The sequence below is a fragment of the Triturus cristatus genome, chromosome 8 (genome assembly GCF_964204655.1).
Source record: "Triturus cristatus chromosome 8, aTriCri1.1, whole genome shotgun sequence".
NCBI lineage: Eukaryota > Metazoa > Chordata > Amphibia > Caudata > Salamandridae > Triturus > Triturus cristatus.
The window spans coordinates 474,413,910-474,436,586 of NC_140591.1; the positions used below are offsets into that span (position 1 = coordinate 474,413,910).

General features: G+C 46.9%; 1 protein-coding gene across 1 annotated transcript; it reads left to right on the plus strand.

Moving 5' to 3' along the window:
- The first annotated feature begins 958 nt into the window (after positions 1-958).
- LOC146802377 (uncharacterized) lies at positions 959-21,148 on the plus strand. The gene is made up of 2 exons (XM_085623747.1): positions 959-1,855; positions 20,510-21,148. The coding sequence occupies exons 1-2, from the start codon at positions 959-961 to the stop codon at positions 21,146-21,148; spliced, it is 1,536 nt and encodes a 511-aa protein (XP_085479873.1).
- Positions 21,149-22,677: the final 1,529 nt, after the last annotated feature.

Below are 22,677 nucleotides of genomic sequence, written 5' to 3' on the forward strand. Positions count from 1 at the left end.
TCGGGTCTGGTTCCAGGGCGACAGGCACACTGCTGGGGGGGGGGGGGCCGTACTCATCTGCAGAGGTGCAGGGTGGGGGGTTGGGGGAGGGGACTCTGTATTCCTTCATCTTTTTTCCATGGCCTCCTTTTTCTTCTCTGATTCTTTTTGTCTTTCTTTTTCTGGGATCAGCGTGATACACCTCCTTTTGCTATGCCTTGTTGCCGTTCCATGTGTTCACAACTTCCGGGGTGTTCTTGGGGAGTTCTGGCGGGGGACTGCGGGCGCAGCTGTAGACTATGTTTTTCTCCATCCTGATGTTCTTGTGTTTGCGCCATTGACCGAATAGATTGCTGTAAATCGCTAACGTTCATTACTCTGCATATCCGTGATCGTTGTTTTAAAATTGCTTGTCACCTGATCCTTCTGCCTTGTTTCATCATAAAATGAAAACCTCTTTCTCCTGGTGCCCTACTTACGCTGTCCACAGTATAAGCAGTACGATTTTGCTCCCCGAAGTGCTGCCTGTGTTTATACTTGTCGTTCTTGTTCTTCTTGAACTGTCAATAAAGGTTTTAAAAAAAAAAAAAAAAAAAAAAAAACACGTGTTGCTGGCAGTCAAGATAAATACTTCAATGTTATCTGTATAAGACATCCATGACCACATAGCTTTGTATGTGAAGATACCAGACAGATGGAGGAGCAAGAACAATGCCTTTGAGTTCCTTGAGGCCATTAATAGCGTGATACACTGTGAAGCTATGGCAGAACTTCGGCACGCTTTGTATCACACATTGACAATTGATGAGAGCACAGATATTTCTGTTACAAAAATGCTCATCCTGTACTTCAAGTTCCGACCTGTAACATCAACAGAGCACAAAACACAGTTTGGGGGCATAGTGAAGCTGACTAGTTGTAATGCTGAGGCTATCACTACAGTGGTGAAAGAATTCTACACTGCCAATAACTGGACCTCATGAAAATGGTCATGTTCACATCCGATGGTGCGTCTGTGATGCTGGGTAAGAATATTGGTGTTGCTACACGCCTTAAACAATCCATTCTTCATCTAGTTGAGCAGCATTGTGTCGCCCATCGAGAAGATTTGGGAGTTGATGCCTGGAAGAGGGTTCCAATGATTAAAGAGATGGAGACATTATTGAGGACTGTCTACACTGTGTTCTCCAGATCTCCTGCAAGAAAGTCCAAGCTGGATGAAATTGCATCGGTCACTGAATGTGAAGTGATCTCTTTTCGACCACTGAATGAAGTCCGGTGGCTTTCAAGGCATTTTGCTGTTGGTGCACTAATTCGTAATTACGAGGCTGTTCTTAAGTACTTTGAGCATGAGAAAGTTGAGGAGAATGATCCAGTTGCTAAATATTGTTACAAAAAGCTATCAGACTCCAACTATCATATTTCCCTTGCAGTACTTAATGACATTCTGGGTGAATTTGCATCTTTGTGCAAACAATTCCAAAAAAGTTCTTTGACTACTGTTGAAGCTGTACAGTATGCACGAGCAAAGATTGGCCAAATTAAGCAACAGTATTTGGGGGACACTGTCTTTTGGAGCAGCAATGTAAGATATCTGATGGTGTTGTACAAGGAAAGGCAAGAGTTTGACAGTGGGCCTATTTTGTCTTTTGGTTCCCTTCTTTGTGAGCACATGCAAAAAAGGTTCCATGAACTGAAAGAATGGGCAAGTTTTGAAATCCAGGCAATAGCAACACAATCACATTTTGATTTTGGGTTTGAGAATATACAAAGACTTGTTGAAAAGTATAAAAATGTCTTGGTCCTAGGTGATTGTGAAACACCAGAAGATGTTGTCCGACAATATAGAGACTATAAATATGTGGTGGCAGAACATGTAAAGGGTGGGTTATTTTCCACCTTTCAAGACATGGTGAATTTCACTGTACGCAATGCTGCTCAGTATAGTGTGGTGTCTCAGCTTGTTGACGTCTGTGCAACGTTTCAAGCATCTAGTGCAGATTATGAACGAGGATTCAGCCTCATGAATACTATCAAAAGTAAATTGAGGAATAGACTAGAGCAGAAGCATTTGGATATGCTGATGAGGACAAAGGCCTACCTCCTGAATGGGAAAGTTGACCTAGATAGAGTTTATCAGCACTGGAAAAAGGGCAAGGATCGCTGTGAGAAGCAACCGTGTCACCCATCTAGTGATGCCACTTGATGTGTCTGAACGGCCCTCTCCCTTATTGTGTATATGTGATATTGTATAGGCTCTCAACATTTCCCCACCCAATGAACAGTGCGCCAAATAAGAATATTTATTAAAATCTTATGATGGCACCACCGTTGAAGTGTTGTGATTTTCTATACCTGAAGTGTGATTGATTGATTGATTGATGTGAAACTTATATAGCGCAACTGTCGCCCTACGGGCATCCTGGTGCTTTAGACTGGAGAAACATACCAGGGGACATTGGGAGAATCAAGGGAAGGGCGCAGGTTTAGACTTTGGGATACAGCCAGGTTTTAAGCGTACTTGCCTGTGTAACCAATTCATGTCCTGGTGTGTTTATCCAATTTGCAAACTGTCCTTAAGACCCTTAACATGGCGCTGTATGTGTGAAAATGCACCATCCTTTCACTTTTGTAAGTAAACTTTTGGCGTGACAATTGGCGCTGCACACACATGCGTTCTGGTTCCTGGCACACACAGCCATGGTTGCAGCGCACAGAGACCCTCCACTGCCACACACAGAGGAAAGAAATTAGAGGGAACATTGCTCGTAATAGAACTCCTTCCTGATTAATGGACAGTTCATCCTTAACATTTTTATACTTTAAGATATTCTCCATCACTTATGAGCGGTTGAGTGTGTTGGTTCCATGACTGATGTAAGTATATCCTTCAACTTTAGCATATTACTATCATGCCTCGTGGCAGTGATAATCTGGGTCAACGAAATGGCAGCTGGTGCATTTGATTTTACAATAAAATTGATATAGGACTCAGCTGTCTTGGATGGAGTGCCCTGACCTTGTATAGGCACTCTGAAAAAGTAGTCGACAGAGTTTTCCTTCCCTGAACCAAGCAGAATGGTATAATCATACTCTTGGGATCGTAGACCCCATGGTTCATTGCGAGGAGGTATTTTGGCCTTTGGATTGCCAAATATAATCAATAAAGTTTGATGATCAGTTATCATCGTAAAAGGTTTTCCGTAGAGGAATACATCGAAATGTTTACAATCCCTATACCACAGCTAAGCTTTCTTTCTCAGGTTGTGAGTAAGCATGTTCTGTTTGGGACAAACTTCTACTTGCATATGCCACAATATGCTTTCGTAAGCTAGGAGACCTGGATGAATATCCAAGGACTACAGATGCACTACTAAAAAGTCACTTAATCCTATGTGTACAAGCAATTACATATGAACTAATTAGTATGTACTAAAAATTGAAATCAACCGTGAACTTAATCAACTTCAGTTCACCCTTGTGCAACAAAACATTCAGAAATTAACAAAACGTGGATGAAGACGAGTAGTAGAATCTGCTTTTATTCTGTTGATGGCAGATAATCTTCTGAAAAAAAACCCACAAAAGTGCTTTTTCTCAGCAGTATAATTCAGCAAAACATCATTCCCAATGCATTTCGGGCTATGTTGCCCTCTTCATCAGGGGAATCTAGAATGTTAATAGTCACAATAAATGCTTTAATAATTAGAACACTGAAAGTAAACAAAATGCTTAAACAATACATATTTATGGGCTCAGAGGAGAGCAGGGCCGAAGATTTGAAAAGCATTGACTGAACAGAAAGAAAATTCTAAATGACAGCAAAAAAAAAGCAAAAAAAAAGAGAAGCAGGAAAAGATGATGAAAGACCAAGAGTTTAGAAATCACCCAACGTGCAAGTCTATTTCTCAAAATAGAGAGAAGAGCCAGTCTGTAATATGCCATGAGACTTGGCGACGTGTCATGAAATGAAGATAGTGCATAAAACAAAAGCCACCGATCAGGAGATCACCAACTATACAGTGCTGATTACGCGAGTATATAAAAAAATGATGTACCTGCTGATAACACCAAAATCATGGCGCCGTGAATATTCCAGCTGAATCCAACTTACTACAACTGTGGAAATAACCAGCATAGCAACATTGAACTACAAAGAGGTGTGTACGACAGAAACCAATGCCCAATAGTAAAAATTGCATACCTCTGAACGGCTATACGTGCCTGACAAGAAGTGAAAGGAAAATCCTGTAATAAAAAATATATAAAGATTGTAACTGCGACCCGTGGAGCTTAAGCCAAAGCTGAAAAATGAAATATGAAAACATGAGTCTTACAGACATGGACATGTAGACTCGCGTACAGCCTTAAGCCGAACACTCAACCGCAGGAAACAGCGTCTCACAAAACAGTGTGATTCGGCCAGATTAAAAAGGAGCCAACCGTCACGCTACGTACCCAACGTGCAGACAATGGAACTAGAAACAAGACTAGACATGACGCCGAGACTATACGAAGAAAGAAACCAACGTGAAGTATAAAAATCAATATTGAGTGCAAAGAAAGATATGTGGAAAAAGAAAGAGATAAAGAAATCTGAAAATGCTTGCAAAATACAGACATCTGCCTCTACGCTGAATTTAAGCCCAAGAGTACTTTCACTTCACCCATTTCCATAAGATTATAGATACCTTTGAGACCTTAGTTAAACAAGATTTAGCTCAATTGCCCGTTAAAACCAGTGTGTCCGCCAATTTATCCAGAAGTGATTGTCACGCTTTGAAAGCACTTAGGAATAACGGAGAACTACATTTCACCAAGGCAGATAAAGGGGGAGCACTTGTTGTGATGGATAAAAAAAATTATGAGAGCAAAATTGAAATGATTTTGAAGGATGAATCCACTTATCTACTTCTGACTGATGATCCCACTGAATCTTTCATGACTTTGCTTTCTTCCATATTGTCACATGCAAAAGAAATGCAATGGATCGCGGACAAAACTAAAGAATTTCTGACGATTAAATACCCTCGCCAACCAGGGTTATACATGTTACCTAAGATACATAAAGATCTGATGAATCCACCTCTTAGACCAATTGTCTCTGGCAAAGTAAACTGCATACTAGTGTAAGAGTTTTATAGTGTTCTTTTTGTGTAGCTCCAAAAACCAATGTCATCTCTGTAATTGAATGCATTCATGACAGACTGTATGATACATTGAATGACGTCTTGAAACAGTTCTGCAGCGGAAGACACACCAAAACATAGTCTTTTGAATCGAAACAGACCAACAAGTCTAGAAAAGGTTGTAATGTACCTGCAATCTTCTTCAAGTTCTAGCTGATGATAACCTTTACTTAAATCAAGGCGAGAGAAAACCTTTGCACCATTTAATTGCGTTATCATGTTGGCAATGTGTGGACCTGGATGATGTTCTCGTTCAATTGCCTTATTAGCTTGATGCATGTCAACGCATACGAGTACATCTCCTTCACTGTCCTTTTTCTGCAATACTACTATGGGAGATACCTCTGGCATTGTACTGCTGGAACACTTATTACCATGCTTAAATAATGATTCAAGTTCTTTCTCACCAGCTTCTTTTAATTGAAAAGCAATTTGTCTATATCTTTGAACAACATGACGAACGTCCACATAAATATGCAAGCTCACTTTCACAGTCTTAAGTTTTCCCAAACCATGAAATAACTTACGAACCGTGACTTTATAAATGTGTCGATGTAGCCCATCTATACAATTTGGTTTTTGATGGCGTAATTGTGGTAATGGATATAATTCATTGTATTTCTCCTCAGGCGTAATGTTTATCAATGCATCACTGTAGATAATGAAAGGAATCAATAAACCATTTACTTTCAGTGTAATTTCAGGGCAATGTTTGAATGGCTTAGGTGTTGTGGTGATATCGATCTGTCTTTGACTGACATTTTTTTTCACAAGCGGCCAGCCCAACAAGCGCACATTTGTCTGAAGTAAACATCGACATGGCACAATAATTTCCTTCACTCTCACTTGACATTGATACAGAGGAATTGTTTGACGATGATTTAGACGATGATCAACGTCATTCGGTGTTGACTTGTCTTAACTGATGTTGCCCCATGGACTTGTGGGTGCGCTTCAAACGTTGCTTCTTGAACATTTCGACACCCATTTTGTTTTCACGCCATGATGCACCCGCATTTCTCTTGGCTTTGCAAGCCTTTACAAACCTGTCTGAGAGCGGGACATTTACCTTCCTGTGGAAACAAAAATAAACATCTAAAACACAACTTCTTTTTACGGGTAGACATCACCTTGTGTCCTTCAGTCTATGGCTTTAGCTTACTTTTCACACTCATGACTGATTCATTCTGGGCACCTCCAGCCTCCATGTCGGCAGCTTGTCTATCAGCACGCTCTTCAGCTCTGGCAGCCATTAACACTCGCTCTAGACTAATAGTTTCTCTCAGCATTCGTCGTCAGAATAAATCTGACAAGCATCCATCAATAACTATCAGACGCATAGCTTCTTCATCCTTAAATTCATTCAACTTACAATATCTGATGTGTGTAGAGTCTCCCCGCAAACTCATCAATGGTTTCACCAACTTTCTGTCATCCCTGGTTGAAGATGTATCTTTTGTAATCAACATTTGGCATTGGATTAAACTTGAGATTCAACACTTCTTTAATCTAATGATATGTGACTTCTTCATCGGTTCATGGCACTCTCTTTATGGCTTCTTTTGCACCATCAACAGCAAGATTTTTGAGATACTTGATAATCTTTTTATCATCAGTCTCTTTAAGAGCATCGATGAAATCATCAAATGTTTCTATCCAATCGGTCCAATATTTTGCTTTTTGGCGGTATCGAACAGCAATGGTGGTTTGAGGAAAGCAGAAGTGTTGTAGAACTTAATGACACTGCATATGGATCTCTGTGGCTTGGTTTCTGTGACTCAACAGCGATGCTTTGTGACGTGCTGACCTCAGGATCATCTTTAATGATAGCTGTAAACGTGACTTCCTTCTCTGTCTGCTGAAACATTTCACTATTCTGAAGATATTCGGAGACTGTGGTGATGGTTGCGCACCTGCCAAACACAACCCATGTGCTTGACCAGGGATGCGGTGCCGGGAGCTGAGGCTGTACTGGCTTACTTTACTCAGGTTCTGGTGAGTAAATAACGGTTTTATTCTAAGGTGTCCTTTTGCGCGCTCTTTGTCTACACCATTTTTCTAATCGAAACGTTATATTGCACTTTGTGATTATCAACTGCTCTGTGACAACCTGGTTGTATCTGCCTTTAGCATTCGCACTTTAGAATTACATATGACTGTATATTGCGTAGTACCTTTACGTATGATCTAACCAGCAAGTTCTCGGTTATTGATATGAATACTTCTTTGCAATGCTTTCATAATTTTTTTACTTCTTTACGGCAGATGGAATTCCACTTTGGCTCCACATGTGTTAAGCTTTAGTGACTCACTCGACTGCAACATACGTGGCACGCAAGAGCTGTTTGCCTGGACCACGGCAAACTCTCTAGGAAAGCACTGTCAACCTTCAGGTTACTTATTCCCTAACTTGTAGCCAGTTGTACTGTCTTCCCCTGCCTGGGTACCCGCAAAGGACTACGCCACCCACAGAGCTCAGTCATACACGTCTTTCTTCTTCTGTGTGTAAACGTAAACTCAGCATTCTAAGACAGCCGTCAGAGCATTCCACTGTAACACTTATGTCACAGTTATATGGAGTTGATCTGGAGCCAAAAAAGTTCCATATTTGAATATCACTTTTATTGTGCAAGAAATCGCTTTCGCTGTAGCATTTTGCCTCTTTATACCTAATTTTGGTTTATAATTCCCAGAGTTTTTTCCTTTCCCTCCACTTATTTGTTTCCCTTTCTCTCTCCTATAATGCTGGGTGGGATAGACGGTACTGTCTATCCCACCCATCATTATAGGAGAGAGAAAGGGAAACAAATAAGAGGAGGGAAAGGAAAAAAAACTCTGGGAATTATAAACCAAAATTACGTATAAAGAGGCAAAATGCCCCACACCAGGGTCCGACTTGAGGCACTACACCTGACAATTGTGGGTAAGCCTCACTTTAAATGGTATTATAGATGAGCCTATCTTGATAAATTACTTAGCTGCTCCTGTTGTATTGCACCCAACTGTGATGATTGTTTTGTATGTGTGTCAAAAATAGGTGTACGACACGGTTGTGTTTGGTGGTATGGTGGCTTTCTTCCGCCTACAATCAAGTTGTTCACTTTAACATATATATTTACATTTTATTTTCAGGTGACTGCCAGTGGGCCCTTCCTTGGATCACAGACTACCACTGCAACACCTCGTCTGAGGGTTATTGGCTGAAAAATGTTGACCTACCCTGGTGACACATCCCAGCAGGTTTAATCCTTCGTGCAGTGTCCTGCTTTTTAACCCAGAGACGCACAAATAAAGGTGTTAGCATACTCAGAAGCCTGTTTTAACGATCACATTTTCCTTTGTACGCTCTGCTTACCTCACTAACCTGAGCTCATTAAAAAGTATTTATTATACCTCTGAAAACATCCGCTTTGCTCCTCTCTCTCAGTGAGGGGGTTGCAGTTCGCACCGTGACTAGATATCACAGTACAGGTAGGTTCCCGATGATGAAGCATGCCACCTATGGCGGGTGAGGGAAATCATACTTTAAACGGAGTTCTCTGGCTCAAGTTATTCTGTTTTCAATTTTCTTGTGTCTAGAACAAGGGATTCTATTGTGTTACATAGTACTATATTGGGGAGTTAACTCCTGCTGGTCTCTAAATCTCCTCTGGCCCTTCTTTTGTGTTTCGATTGTTGGGCATGTTATATGAACACTGGGCATAGGAGGGTTTTAGGCCTGGCCTTGATATGAGAGTTTTAGTTGAGGTTGTTTGATCAAGAAAGATACCCAAGCACTATACTAAACAATGGAATGAAGCTGGTAACAGCATGGTACAAGTAAATCATCAATACACTATAACAGATAGCTGAGGGCTTAGGACCACACTTGGGGTGTAGCTGAGGGGACAGATGTTTCAAGTTTGTACCACTAAAACTTGATTGGCAAGGGAAATATGACAACAGCTACTGGTAAACACACATTGTTCACCTGGAATGTTAGGAGGCTTGGAAAATTAACTAAAACATCATTTACATTCGTACCTTAATGCAGGGGTGTACACACAGCTATTCTGCAGAAAACACACCTCAGAAGAGCTGTGAGTATAATGCACAACATAGGCAGAAGAGGCAGCTGTACTGTAAAACATATTAGGCATATACAAGAGGTATTCTTGTCTGGATACGACCTGGGGTCCCATACAGGGTAGAAGATAATAGTGGCAGATAAGAGGCCTTTGAACAATATTGAGATATAGTCCCCTAATGTGGGGCAAGCAGCTCACTTAAAATACATAACAGCATTACTTGCATGCTACCCGCAAGATGCAGATGTCATGGGAGAGGACTTTAACTGTGTGTTGAATGTTGATAAAGATAGATCTGAGCGATTGTTGCCAGGTGCTCCAGCATGGAAATTTACTCATAAGCGGTTGCCTTGGGTGCAGGGTTGGTATCTTCCCAACTGCTGGAGAACAATAATTTTTACCCGATTTTAAATGTTATTTGTTATACCACAGCTCAGTGTAAGGGTCACCAGGGCAGAATATCTAGCGAAACCTATGTCATATCATAATATACTTACAATAACTGTACAATGGGGAGATTTAGTGAAGAAAATTCCGACCTGGCAGTTGCAGGCGTCAAAGTTGGAGAATGTACAATGGCAGCTACTCTGCAATGGCGGAGCAGCGTCTCCCCACTGCTTCAGAGCAGTGCCAACTTAGAAACCTAAAATGATAATAACTTAGTTATTATCATCTTAGGGTTCATGTCCATCTGCGTTGTGGGCGGGTGGGCGGTGCTGCTCTGCGAGCAGGTGAGGAGTGGTTTGCCCACTCCTAAGTGGGCAATGACTGTTGCTTCGGCCCTCTTGTGCTGCCCAAAACAGTCATGCGTACTTCCCTGTTTTCCATGCAGGCTGCAATATAGCCTGCATGGAGAACACGCCCACCCCTCCCGCCCCTGGCTGAGCCCCGTGCCCCCCCTCGCAACTCCCGCGTCTGCCATCAACCCCCCCACCCCCGAGCCATGCCGGCTGCCCCCAAGGATGTAGTATTCCGAAACACACGAAATAAGCATTGGAAAAGCCAATAGGTGTTGTCTATGCGTTATCTATTGGCTTTGTCAATGTTTTGTTTTTTACGTGTTGCACAGCAGATTGGGCTACTGTGCAACATGGCTTAAAGTAAAAACAAACCAAGCAAAGCACTCACACGGCCAGCACTGACTGTGTCATAAGATTTAATTTTTTTGCTTTTTAAAAAAAAAATTAAAAACAGCATGTGGGATTGGAGGAGGACAAGCAACATGAGGAGGATGATGGGGGTGTGGGACACCACACAGCAGGAGGAGGAGGGTGGACTGTGGGTAAAAAGGGACAGAGGGCATGGGTGGGGTAAACAACAGACAGGGGGTGGGGACAACAGACAGCGGGAGAATGATAAGGGGTGGTGAAACAACGGACAGCCAGGGGTGTGGAGAAAAAACAGACAGCAAAGAGGAGGCAGGAGGTGGTGAAACAACAGACAGCAGGCGGGGGTGAGGGACTACAGACACATGCACTCTGTGGGGAGCGCATGTGCACAAATGAAAAAAGAGTACCTGTAGCAATCCGCAGCCAGTGGAAGGACACCGGCCGCAGACAAGAAGTTGTACTTTGTCCATGCACAATGAAAGGGACACACACACAGAATCAACCCGGAGGAAGCTGAGGAGCAAGCAGTGACCAATAAGAGGCAAGGAAACCAGAGTGATATTGGAGTCAACCAATGGTAAATAAGGGGCTGGCTCAAAACCCCTTTTTAATCTTCGATTTATTTACAAGAGATTTCGCAAGCATAGTGCAAGCACTTTGCAGGCGAAACCTAATAAGGAGCTATCACAGTACTTTAACAGCATACACAGCTTGTCAGAAGACCCCTTGACACTGTCTGAAACATGAGGGGCTTATGCACAAAGAGTGAGGAAAGTCCTGAATGATCACTTCTGAAGCTTGGAAAATGAGATGCAGGTACTAGAGCGTAAAGAGCTAATCCAGCATATGGCTCATGGACCAAGGCTCTGCTCACTGAGGAGTGAGAGACTTTGTTTTACTATTGGGAGAATGTGTCATTGAGAAATGATAAAGGTGGGCATCTATTGGCTAGGATGGCTCTTACGCCAATATTTCACACAAATATCACAGCTATTTATCTCACGGAAGGCCTCTGCCTTGTGGGGCTATATGTGAAGCGTGCTAATCTGAATCAAGAAATACAACATTGCTATGTACAGGGTCCACCCAGGCAAAATGAACCCAGGTCTAGGCAGACGATGTTGAGACATTTTACCCATGGGGAGGCGGCTAAGGGGGTCTTATTGAATCAGTAATAGAGCAAATGATGGTTAAAAAAGACACCTGGGAACTATAAATTCTCTAGAGTTTTATAAGGATAAAAGTGGTTAAGCAAACATGGAGCACGGACCATGCTGAACCGTAAGTAAATGCAGTGATTCTCTCCATGTGGTTCAGGGGTACCATTTAATCACTGTACTGTATGGAGTCAACAGAGGTACACATAAATAGAGTTTAGATGCCTTAGAACTAAATAGAATGAGGACATACAAGGCGCAGTGGCCGATGCTGACTGGTTACGAGCTCTTCAATTTATTTGCCCAGTCTCCAGAAGTTCAAGTTCATTCAGTATTACCAAGTCCACCATGCATACCTAACTCCACCACCCGTATAGGACATGCTTCCGAACATAAGTCATACTTGCTCTTGATGTGGTGAGGAACAGGTCACTTTCAGTCACATGATGTGGTCGTGTGTTGGAATGTGGGGAGCGGTAACGTAGCAGATCCCTAAATGGAAGGGGAAAAAGATTTAGATAACCCCAATGTTGGGAAAGAAAAGTCCCTCATATGGTGACAGATTTATACTCCTGTCCAGAGTGCCCCAGTTGTTGTGATATCTGTATCATTGGAAATGATTTTTGATCTTGACGAACACAGATCATGCTGTGAGCTAGGCCTTTCTCATCGACGGCGGTCAAATTAGACCAGGAGGGGAACCTAAAGCCTTAATCTCAGGAGGTGTAAGGCTACTGCTCTTACCTCGAGTTAAGTAGCATGAGCACAGTGGTGGCAGCATACCGTGATTTTAGTGATCAGTAAAGTGAACAAGTAGGTTTTACCTGTGTCACTTGAGTGGTGCTTCCTGGCCCATCCTGACAGAACTCCCCTACTGTGTGCTTAACTCGACCCATGGCCTGCACTGACGTGTGTGCAGCGGGAGGATGTATGTATGCCTGAGAGATGGTACAGCACAGGAGAAATAGACTGAACGGTTGAGTGTGAGAGCGACGAGGTTCGTGTGTCTGAGGGATGGTATTTTTTTTGATAATCAAGTTTATTGATTTTTAAAACAAAATACAGTGGCAGCAAAATCAAGCACAGTGTCTGGATGCTATTCCTGCAAGGAAGATGACAGACCTGTAAATCATTCATAAGAATAGAGTCTTGCGCGAGGTTATCATGATACATATGCACACATACATCCCTCAGGACAATAGATTAAACCATTTACCCCAAATCTTTCCGAATAGTTCAGGGCAGCCCCGGGCTTCAAAGAGGGGTTCTTCTCAAGTTCCGCACCAATCTAGCCCCCCCCCCCCGTCTCCGCCTCCGTACAGTAGGGGACTTGGCCTCAGACCAGAGTGCCGCAATGTCACGTTTCGCCGCCGCTACTGCAGTCCCAAGGAAGCGCTTGTCAGCCCGAGAGCCATCCAGGCCATCAAAAACACCTAGAATCAGGCGTAATGGGTCATGGGGAACCGTCCACCCCAGGTTGTGTGTAAGTTCCAGTTCCACCCCCGCCCAGAATGGTGCCAGGGCAGGGTATTGCCAGATCATGTGGTAAAAGTCAGCTGGAGCATGACTGCAGCGTGTATAGGTCGGGGAGGGCCGCAGTCAGGCTCTGTATGGACGCGCAGGGGTTAGGTATGCTGTGTGTAAACAATAGAGTTGGATTAGATGCAGCTTGGAGGAGGTCGTCAAGGTCTTGGGGGCCATGAGAGCGTCTCTCCAGTCCCCATCCTCTAAGGGGCCCAGCTAACCCTCCCAGCGGGCACGCAGTGCTAGGGTTGCGGGCCATTGTTCACTAAGGAGCGATAAATCCGTGACATCCCCCCTACACAGGATCCCCATCATCACTTGGGCTTCGAGGGGACTAAATTCAGGGAGGGAGGTGGGAGATGGAATTTGCACCTTGAGGGCATGCCTAAGTTGTAGATATTTATAAAATTGGGAGGAATGGAGGGAGTAGTGCTGCTGCAAATCTGCAAATGATCTGATATGGTCCCCAACCCAGACGTCCCCAAGAAGCGAGATCCTAATTTGTCCCGGAGAGTCGAGGCCTCCCGCAGCCAAGTACCATGCCACAGGGGTGTATGCTGGGTAAGTTTCCCATCCCGTTTCGTGTGGCGCAGGGCAGTGCGCCAAGCCAATAGGACTGCCATAGTGATGGGGGGAGGACTTGTGGTATGGGGGCCCCATACAAGTAGGCTTGGAGCTGCGGAAAGTCCATCGATCAGAGCTCAACCTGGTATGCCGGATCGGACCAGCCGCCGGCGAACCAATCGTGAACCACGATGAGTCTCATGGCCAGATAATAAAGGTGAAGGTTGGTCACACCCATGCCCCCGTCATACGGAGGTATGCGGCAGTGAGTCAGAGACATTCGTGGTCTCCCACCTCTCCATAGAAACCGGGAAGCCATCTATCTCACGGAACTAACTCCCCGGGAGACGAAAAGTTATATTTTGTAAAATATATAAAACAAGCATTGGCATAGCCAATAGGTCACACTTTTGGGACCTTATAAGTATTTAGTTATGCAACAGTTGCATGGCTAAACACTTATAAGGTCCCAAAGGCGAGACCTATTGGCTATGCCAATGCTTGTTTAACTTAAAGGGACTTTGTAAGAAAGCCACATCGGCAGGAAGAAAATAACAAGCAGGAAGTGGGATAAAGGAGGGGGTAGGGCAGTCGCGCGCACTAAAGGGAGAGAGGCACGCAGGCTGGCTGGCAAATGGTGTGCACTTTCGCGGCCGCTTTGATGTTCTCAGTGGCCGCGCGGCTCACTGAGAACATCAAAGTGGCCGCGAAAGTGATCACGCAGGCTGACAGATGGTGCGCGCGCACGGCGCACATGCACTGTAGCTGGAGGCCTGAAAAGCCACTAGTTTGCACTTCCAAAACAAGTTTACTAACACTCTCACCAGAGCAGCGCTAAAGCGCTGGCTCAGGCGAGACCTAAAAAGGGGGAGAACAATCATTTAAAAAGGGCACTTCTGCCAAGGGGATTAAGAGGAAGGGATTGCCAACGCCTGAGGTCCGCCTTGCTCTTGGTAACCAGGGGCGTAATGTTGAGGGCCCATTCAAGTCCCCAGGTATTTGAAGGACTGCCTATGCAGAGGAATGGTTGTTTGCCAATCGGAGCAGGCACGGGACGGGTGGAGGGGAACCAGAGTGGATTTCGCTGGGTTGAGCCGAAGGCCCGAGACCCGTTCAAAGGCGGAAAGGGCGTCCAAGCACCATGGGCCGGAGCTCTCGGGGTCCGCTACTAACAGGAAGACGTCGTCGGCGTAAAGGGCGACCTTCTCGACCTGATAGGGGTCCCAAGCCGAACCCCGGATGCGGAGATCTTGTCGTATGAGAGAGGCCAGGGGCTTCATCGCTAGCGCAAATAAAAGCGGCGAGAGCGGACAACCTTGGCGAGTGCCCCTCTGGATGGTGAACCCCTCCGAGAGCACGCCATTAATTAGGACCCTTGCTTTGGGACTGGAGTATAAAACTCGGATGAGGCGCCGAAAAGGAAGGCCGAATACCATCACCTCCAGCACATTCTCCAAATAGCTACAGTCAACAGTATCAAATGCTTTTTCAAAATCAATGAAAAGCAAGGCCAAGTATGGAGTGAGTTGATGGCGGTGTGCGAGGGCGAGGTGGAGACGGCGTATGCAGTGCCGGGTACCCCGGGCAGGCATGAAGCCACATTGGTCTGGGTGGACCAAGTCGTGCAAGAGGGGACGGAGACGTTGGGCCAAGGCAGTGGCAAAGATTTTCACCTCGGTGTTAATGAGGGAAATGGGGCGGTAATCCGCACAGGCGAGGGAAGGCGGTTGTGTCTTTGGAAGAACCACAATAGTGGCCACGTCGGTCTCTGGGGGAAAGGACCCTGTGTCCACCACATGTTGGAACAAGTCCACCGGGTGCGGAACCAACAAGTCGCGGTAGGTCGCGTAGTATTCTTGAGGGCAGCCATCCGGCTCTGGCGTCTTGCTGGAATGCAAGAGTGAAATGGCCGCGTGTATCTCCTCCAGGGTAAGGGGGACGTCCAGAGTCTCCGAGACTGCCTGAGGAAGACGGGGGAGTTGGGTCAGTGTCTCTGTCAACAATGCAGCCAGGGAGGCCTCGGGAGGTCGGACCGCGTAAAGTTTAGCATAGTAGCCCGCATAGGCTTGGCCAATAGCCTGAGAGGTGAAATGATGAGCGCCGACCGCATCGCAGACCTCAGGGATTATGCGGTTGGCTTTGGGGTACGAGACTAGATTGTGGAGTAGGTTGCTATTTTTGGCACCCCAGCCATATACGTGCGTCACTGAAGAGCGCCATAGCATTTTAGCGGATTCCAGAGAGATCTGACACATCTCCTCACGGAGCATTGTGAGCGGTCAGGTGGAGTCAGCGCCTTCACCAGAAGCTTGGGCTGGTTCCAACTGGGCAGCGCAGGCCTCGAGCTGCACAAGGCGGGCGGTCCGAGCCGTGAGCTTCGCATGGACTCTGAGGGATGGTATAATGCAGAAGAAATCACATGAAGAGCTGGGTGTGTGCACTAGGATGTGTATGACTCTGGGAAGGTACAACACATGGGAGATAGCATAGAGATAGCAGTATTGATCTATTTTTGACAGACTGAGCTACCCAAGATGTATAAAATGCTCACAATCCTGATGTATAGGCTAAGTAAGCTGGAGCTCGTGCAATGTAGCTGCGGTGGCTGAATACTGTGTAATTTGGAAACTAAATAAAGATCAGTTTAACCCCTTCAGTGCCCGCCCCTTTCCCCGCCCTGTGCCGGCCGTTGTATTAGCGGGCGGGGTTTATGACGAGACCAGCTCGTCATGGGCATTGAAGAGGTTAAAAAAAAAATAAGATGCTGGCTGCTAAGCAGTCTTGATGGCTGATGGATCAGTCTAGGCTTATCTGTAAGAATGGAGTCAATGCTATGATTGCATGAGGAAAAGGCAATAGTCTCTGGAAACAAGAATTACCACCTGTGCCTAAATGCAGTCTTGAAAAAGGAAAAATGTGGCCTACTACCTCTACATGTGCTAGCAATCAACACATACACTAATCACTCCTAGCAAAAACCACTGTGTGCAGATGGGTGCCTGGCCTACAAGCCACCATGTGCTGCTCTGCCTAACAGCATTATTCTAAAACATGCATGTTCTCCCAAGAGTCATGGTCAGTGTTAAAGCCTGAGACAAAGTGGATATGCAAAAGAAATGTAACGAGCATCACCTAAACGTCACAGAAGCCAACCACGAGGTTTACTGGTACAACTGGGCACCAAATAAAAAATTCAAGAGGCGATTCAGCTCATCACCCAACACTGGATGTAAAACTCGCTGCAGTTTAAAAGTCTGACTAGCTTAAAAGCCACCCTTGACACAATCGTCCTTCATCACTCCCCTGTGTATTAAAATAAGGTCTACAATGAAACTTCGTGTCTCCGATCAAGGTACTTTTACCCAATGAAATATTACCACTCATCTTTGTAGGAGGGCCTAAAGACACTGGAAAATCCCCAGAGATCGAGATCAGAGAGAGAGAGAGAGAGAGAGAGAGAGAGAGAGAGAGAGAGAGAGAGAATGAGAGAGAGAGAGAATGAGAGAGAGAGAGAGACTTGCCGATTTCAGGGGCACTGCTAGAAACCCACTAGATTTCATTCTCTATCCCACGTGCCTTTACCTGAACGTCAACTAAACAACATTGCTTCGCTCCTATTTCAGGCCAATCTCCCCGCCTAGAGGTTCCTTGAGATATTCTCTGAATCCAACGGCACTCCGTTTAGGGGGGACGTCTGATTTCATATCCTCCAGACCTACTGCCCACCTACAGTTTTTTTATTTTACATGTCCACAGAAAAAGGCAGGCAGGAGGGAATTCTCACTCATTATGGCCATCATCTCTTGTCCATGACAAAGTTGCAATTACACTTCACACAAAAGCCAGGGTGAAGCGGTGTCCACGAAAAGAGATTTAGGGCTTTAAGCCCTGTGAAAGTCAGATGAGGCATAAAGATCATCCTAGGCATGAAAGTCAACTGGTGTTGGCAGGGTCTGCAGATCCCACAGCACGCTTAAGTGTTCAAAATGCTGTCTGATGGTCTGTTCCACACACAGTGGTCACCCAATGACACTCTCTTCTTGGCTATATTTAGTCAGTGGGCTCTCAATTATTATGCCAACCTCACAAATACTGCGGATCTGTGAGATCTTTTCTTAGGGCCTTTCAGCAATATGCTGTGTGGGTACTGGTGTTTACAATAACTGGTAACAGGTAAGTAAACTGCAGCATTTAATCACAGATGTACAAACAGGAAGTGCTTGCTTCTTCTGGGGCCGTTATTACAACCACAAAGCTGGTTGCAGTGTTGGTGCTATTGACCCTAGAATTCTAAATTACACTGAGAGTTAATGCCTTATGTTACCCTGTGGGGGTTGTGTGGGTGTTCCCTAGCAGCTTCAGGCGACATCTAATTTACAGTAGCCTTTTTAAATAAAGCTAGTCAATGAAGAAGTGGAGCCAAACAGAATGGCATTGCTAAGATAGGGCTTCTCTGGTTACAGTTTTCTGTGTGCTAACTGGACAAGTGTGGTCGCTAACACCTGCCGTGTGCGCAGTTTATAGTTCAAAAATCCACTTCTCCTGAAACCCAACATGCACACAAAACCTCTTAAGGAGCAAACCTGTCTCAGTATTTTTAACACTCTGCAGTGGGACAGAGGTTGCCATGGGTCAGCAACCGAACCGAGCTTCAACAATGTAGGAACCTTAAGGGTCTGCACCTCAAAATGCCATGGTGGCTGTCAAACAGTAGCAGCAGTAGGGTTACTCAAAGGACCATGGGCAAACACTGGACCCAGAGCTTCGTCCAAGCCCAACTTGGAAGTAGTGTTTGGGGTTCAAAGGGTACTTACAACCGTAATATCGCTTCAACCATAGGAACAATGGAAATGGCTCAAACTATTTCAGACTCGGTGAATTTGGTCACAAGGCAAAAACAATCATGGGAGTAAATACTGGCACTGTAAGGTAGCAAAGCATCCATGCATTTTCACAAATCCAAGTGGTGCTCTTTAGTAGTTTGTTACCTTGGCCTGATTTCACAGATCATCTGACCACTGGGTGGGCGAGTCCATAAATTAAGCTCCCTGCAGACCTTTAACTGAATGGGCCTTGTGCGGGTCTTCCTAGAAAACATGGTAAACCAATGAGCAATAAGGCTCCCTTTCTTCTCCAATCATCACAGCTGCAAGTATTCTCTAAAGTGCAGTGCTCATCCCTAGCCTCAACGGTACAGCCTCTAGAAAAGATTATGTTCATGGAAGTCAACCTTCCATGCTGTGTAGGTCCTTTGAGAAGTTTATCTAAAATCTGGGTTTCTGGACCAACTTTGGTGGCACAGGCAAAATTAGTGTAATTGCCAAAGCTAACTTTAACTAAAGTTTGAAATATTCCTCCAATCATAGATGCATCTCGGTCTTTGCCCATTGACTGGCAGGCATTTAAAGGTAGTCACAGGGCAGCTCAGTTACAACTGGTCCAGGTCATTTGTTGATTCAGGTCCCACCAGTCAAGCCCGAGAGCTCTGGTGGCCTGGCAACAGTAGCAATAAGCGGATATCAGTGAGTTTGGCTGTGGGGGCATGGCTTGGAAGCCATCGATGGCGGCGGACGCGTGAACTGAGAGCTCCGCACTAGCTGTGCCACTTATCCTGCTCCAGTGGTGTCCGCCTGTGCCCGGGGGCGCTTTCCGGGGATCTGGCCCGCCGGGGGTGCCGGGGACCCTGCTTCTGCGTCCCCGACGTCTGGGGGAGAGCGGGTAGCGACGCTGGGGCAGCGCGAGACCATCACTACTGAAGAGACACGATGGCGGCCTGGGGCAGCCCCGGAGCGGCGCAGGGCCGCGCCCGGAGCCGGAGGGAAGCCGCGGCTGGCTCACGGTGGACACCGGAGTTTGGTGTACCACTGGCCACTCGAGACAGCTGGGGGCAACTCCTGACCTGGAGGCGGAGGGTGTCGCTGGCCCGGCTGGGACCTCCGAGAGATGCGCAGTGGCGCATGCAACATTTACGAGGCTGGGGGCGGACTGCGCCAGAGAGCATAGAGCTGCTTCCCCATGATCGTTGACCTGAGGAGAACAGTGGAGATGCCTGGGGAGGCTGGGGCACAGTGAAGACCACCGGGGTGGCCCCACGTCCCCCCTGGGAACCACTTTCCTTGATGTGAGCGGTGGAGGCATCGGGAGAGGCCTGGAAGCCAGCTGCTGGTGCGCTGCGACAGGGGCAGATATCCTGACTGGGCCCTCTGAGAGAAAGTGACTGCTGCAGGCCAAAAATTGAAGCCCTGTGTTGTGCCTTATTTTCAAGTGCTGGCACTGGGCAATTCTGGAGCTGAGCGTGCTGTAGGGCCTGGCCAGTACTACCAAAAAACAACCTGGGCACGGCAGGACTGTGACGTACTGTGGAGCGGCGCGGCCCCCACCCGATTGTCTACTGTGAGAACCCCCTGCATGGGCGACAAGGTCTGAACCCAAACAAAGCGTGTGCGAGACTCTGGGGAAGTGCTCTGTGGGTCAGTCCTGGTGGTTTCTTGGGCTGACGCAGACTGTGGCTGTTTAAAGGGCCGCGGCGGGAGAAACTTCTACCTGGCGCTGGAGAGTGGTTAGGCCGTTTTCCTGGCGACAGCTCCCTGGCTGCCTAGGGAAGGGCGTACTAGATCTTTGGCTGGAGATTGTGCTCAGCTGGCGATAGGAAAGCAGTTGGGGCCTCCCCCAGAGCTGTAGGAGAATGCGCCTGACCCAGTGCAAAAGGAGGCGGGGGGAGGTGGGGGGGTTGCCGTCAGAAATACCGGTCCACCAGCAGTTGGCCAAGATCTTGGAAGCTATTGCTGACACCAAGGCGACGCTACACCAGGATATCAGCACTGTTGCAGTGGGCCTTGTCTTGCTGAGAACAGAGCATATAAAGTTAGCAGACAGGGTGAAGCAGACAATCTTTCCTGGCGGTTCTCACCCCGGCACAGCAGGCTCTGATTGGACAGGTCGGGGAGCTGTCTAGCACGGTTAACGTGTTAGAACGGCGAGCAGATGATGCAGAGGGGCAGAACTGGAGGAACAATGTGAGGGTCTTGGGTTTGCCGGAAGGAGTGGAGGGCCACGACATGGTCAAATATTTGGAGGGCTGGCTCTGTGAAGTGGTGGCACCAGAAGGCCTTTCCCAGTTCTACATGTTAGAGAGCGCTCACTGGGTGCCTGCCAGGCCACCGGTGCCGGCGAGGCCCCCGCGCCCTGTGGTGGCCAGACTACTCCACTTCAGAGACAGGGACCTGTTACTGCAGAAGGGTTGCTCGGAGGGGCCCTATGAGGTTGAAAACAGTAAGGTGTCGCTGTTTCCAGACTACACATTAGAGGTCCAGAGGTGCCGCACCGCTTTCCTTGAAGTCAAAAGGGCCTTGCGGGAGGAAGGGATTCAGTACTTCTTGATGTTCCCGGCTCATCTCTGGATAATGTTGGATGGGAAGACTCACTTTTGCGAGGATCCTAAGTCCGCCTGGGAGTGGATTAAGGCCTATAAAACTGAAGGGCCGCCCATGACGCAGAAAGAAGGAGCCCCGACCAGAAGCAGGGAATCTGTGGAAGACTCACTTTTGCGAGGATCCTAAGTCCGCCTGGGAGTGGATTAAGGCCTATAAAACTGAAGGGCCGCCCATGACGCAGAAAGAAGGAGCCCCGACCAGAAGCAGGGAATCTGTGGAAGACTCACTTTTGCGAGGATCCTAAGTCCGCCTGGGAGTGGATTAAGGCCTATAAAACTGAAGGTCCGCCCATGATGCAGAAAGAAGGAGCCCCGACCAGAAGCAGAGAATCTGTGAAGAGACTACGCAGACGTCAGAAGAAGGGGACTGCCAAGAAGCCAAGCCCGTCACAGACCGAAAAGGAGAGAGCGGAGGCGCTACAGGCAGTGGCGACCATGATGCAGGGCCAGAGAACGTGGTCGGAGAGGGGCTCGGGGTCAAGGAGAGGAACTGATGGTTCGGACTCGGACACGACCCGTAGTGGCAGCGTCCGGTTACCTGTTGTCACTCCTCAAACGACTGATGGGATAGTTTGATTTGTAGATGGCTATTCTCGCTTTCCCATTTACGCTCTCCCCCATTGTTTTGCTGGGCTGGGTTGCCCTCTTCCTCGTCTCCCTCACCTGACCTTCTTCTCTACAGCAGGCGTCCCTGATGCGAGTGGGGGGATGGCCGGGTGCGCGCCCGGGCGCAGGCTGGAGTGGCCCATCAAGGCTGAGGCTTCAAGAGAGAATACCTGTTCCTTGTTAAGCATCTGTTGAGGCTGCCGTGCTCCCCTTAGGTCCTTGTGCTAGTAGCTTTGGGCCTTAACTAGCTTATGCAGTTTTGTCTACTGTTTGGGCGGATGGCCATTGCCAGACCGCTCTGTTGTTGGGGAGTTGTCCCAATAGGGGTGTTCGTTATTGATTTTGGTTTTGAGCATGCAGATGGGGGTGGAGGAGCGAAGTCTGAAGTGTCGTCTGACGGGAGTGTGGTGGGGGTATTTGGGGGGGCTTAGATCACACCCCATTCAATGTATCACACAGTCAAGTTAATTACGTGGAACGTGAGTGGGATGGGGTCCATGACTAAGAGATATAAGATCCATGCTTACTTAAAGAGGAGAGACGTGCAGGTGGCCCTCTTGCAAGAGACCCACCTGACTAGTGGCGAAGTGGATAAGCTGCGCAGGAGGTGGAGGGGCCGTCTATATTCTACGACTTTTTCTGCGTTCGCTAGGGGGGCATTGATATGGGGGAGGCCAGGGGTCCCATTCGAATGCACCCGCACTAAAATAGACAGCGAGGGAAGATATGTCCTGGTAACAGGAAGATTGGCTGGATGGGGGTGATGTTTGGAAGTGTGTACGTACCTAATGTTGACCAAGTGATATTCCTCACCGCTCTCTCAGCGCAGCTGGTCGATTATATGGGGGGGACAGGCAGTCATTGGGGGTGATTTCGATTGTGTGGCGGACACTGTGGCAGATAGGTCTCACCCCACCCTCCCTGGTTCACCAACACATCAAGTGGCAGCAGGGTTCCGAGATTAAAAGAGTCGCCGGGGTCTGAAAGATATCTGGAGGGTGCAACATGCGACAGATAGGGAATACTCATATTTCTCCCCAATGCACCAGG

Bases quoted from the DNA above. Each gene is read 5' to 3' on its own strand.
- LOC146802377 (XM_085623747.1), top strand. From the start codon at position 959: ATGAAAATGGTCATGTTCACATCCGATGGTGCGTCTGTGATGCTGGGT. The intron at 1,856-20,509 runs GTAAAGGGTGGG...ACCCCGGCACAG, and splicing joins AATATGTGGTGGCAGAACAT to CAGGCTCTGATTGGACAGGT.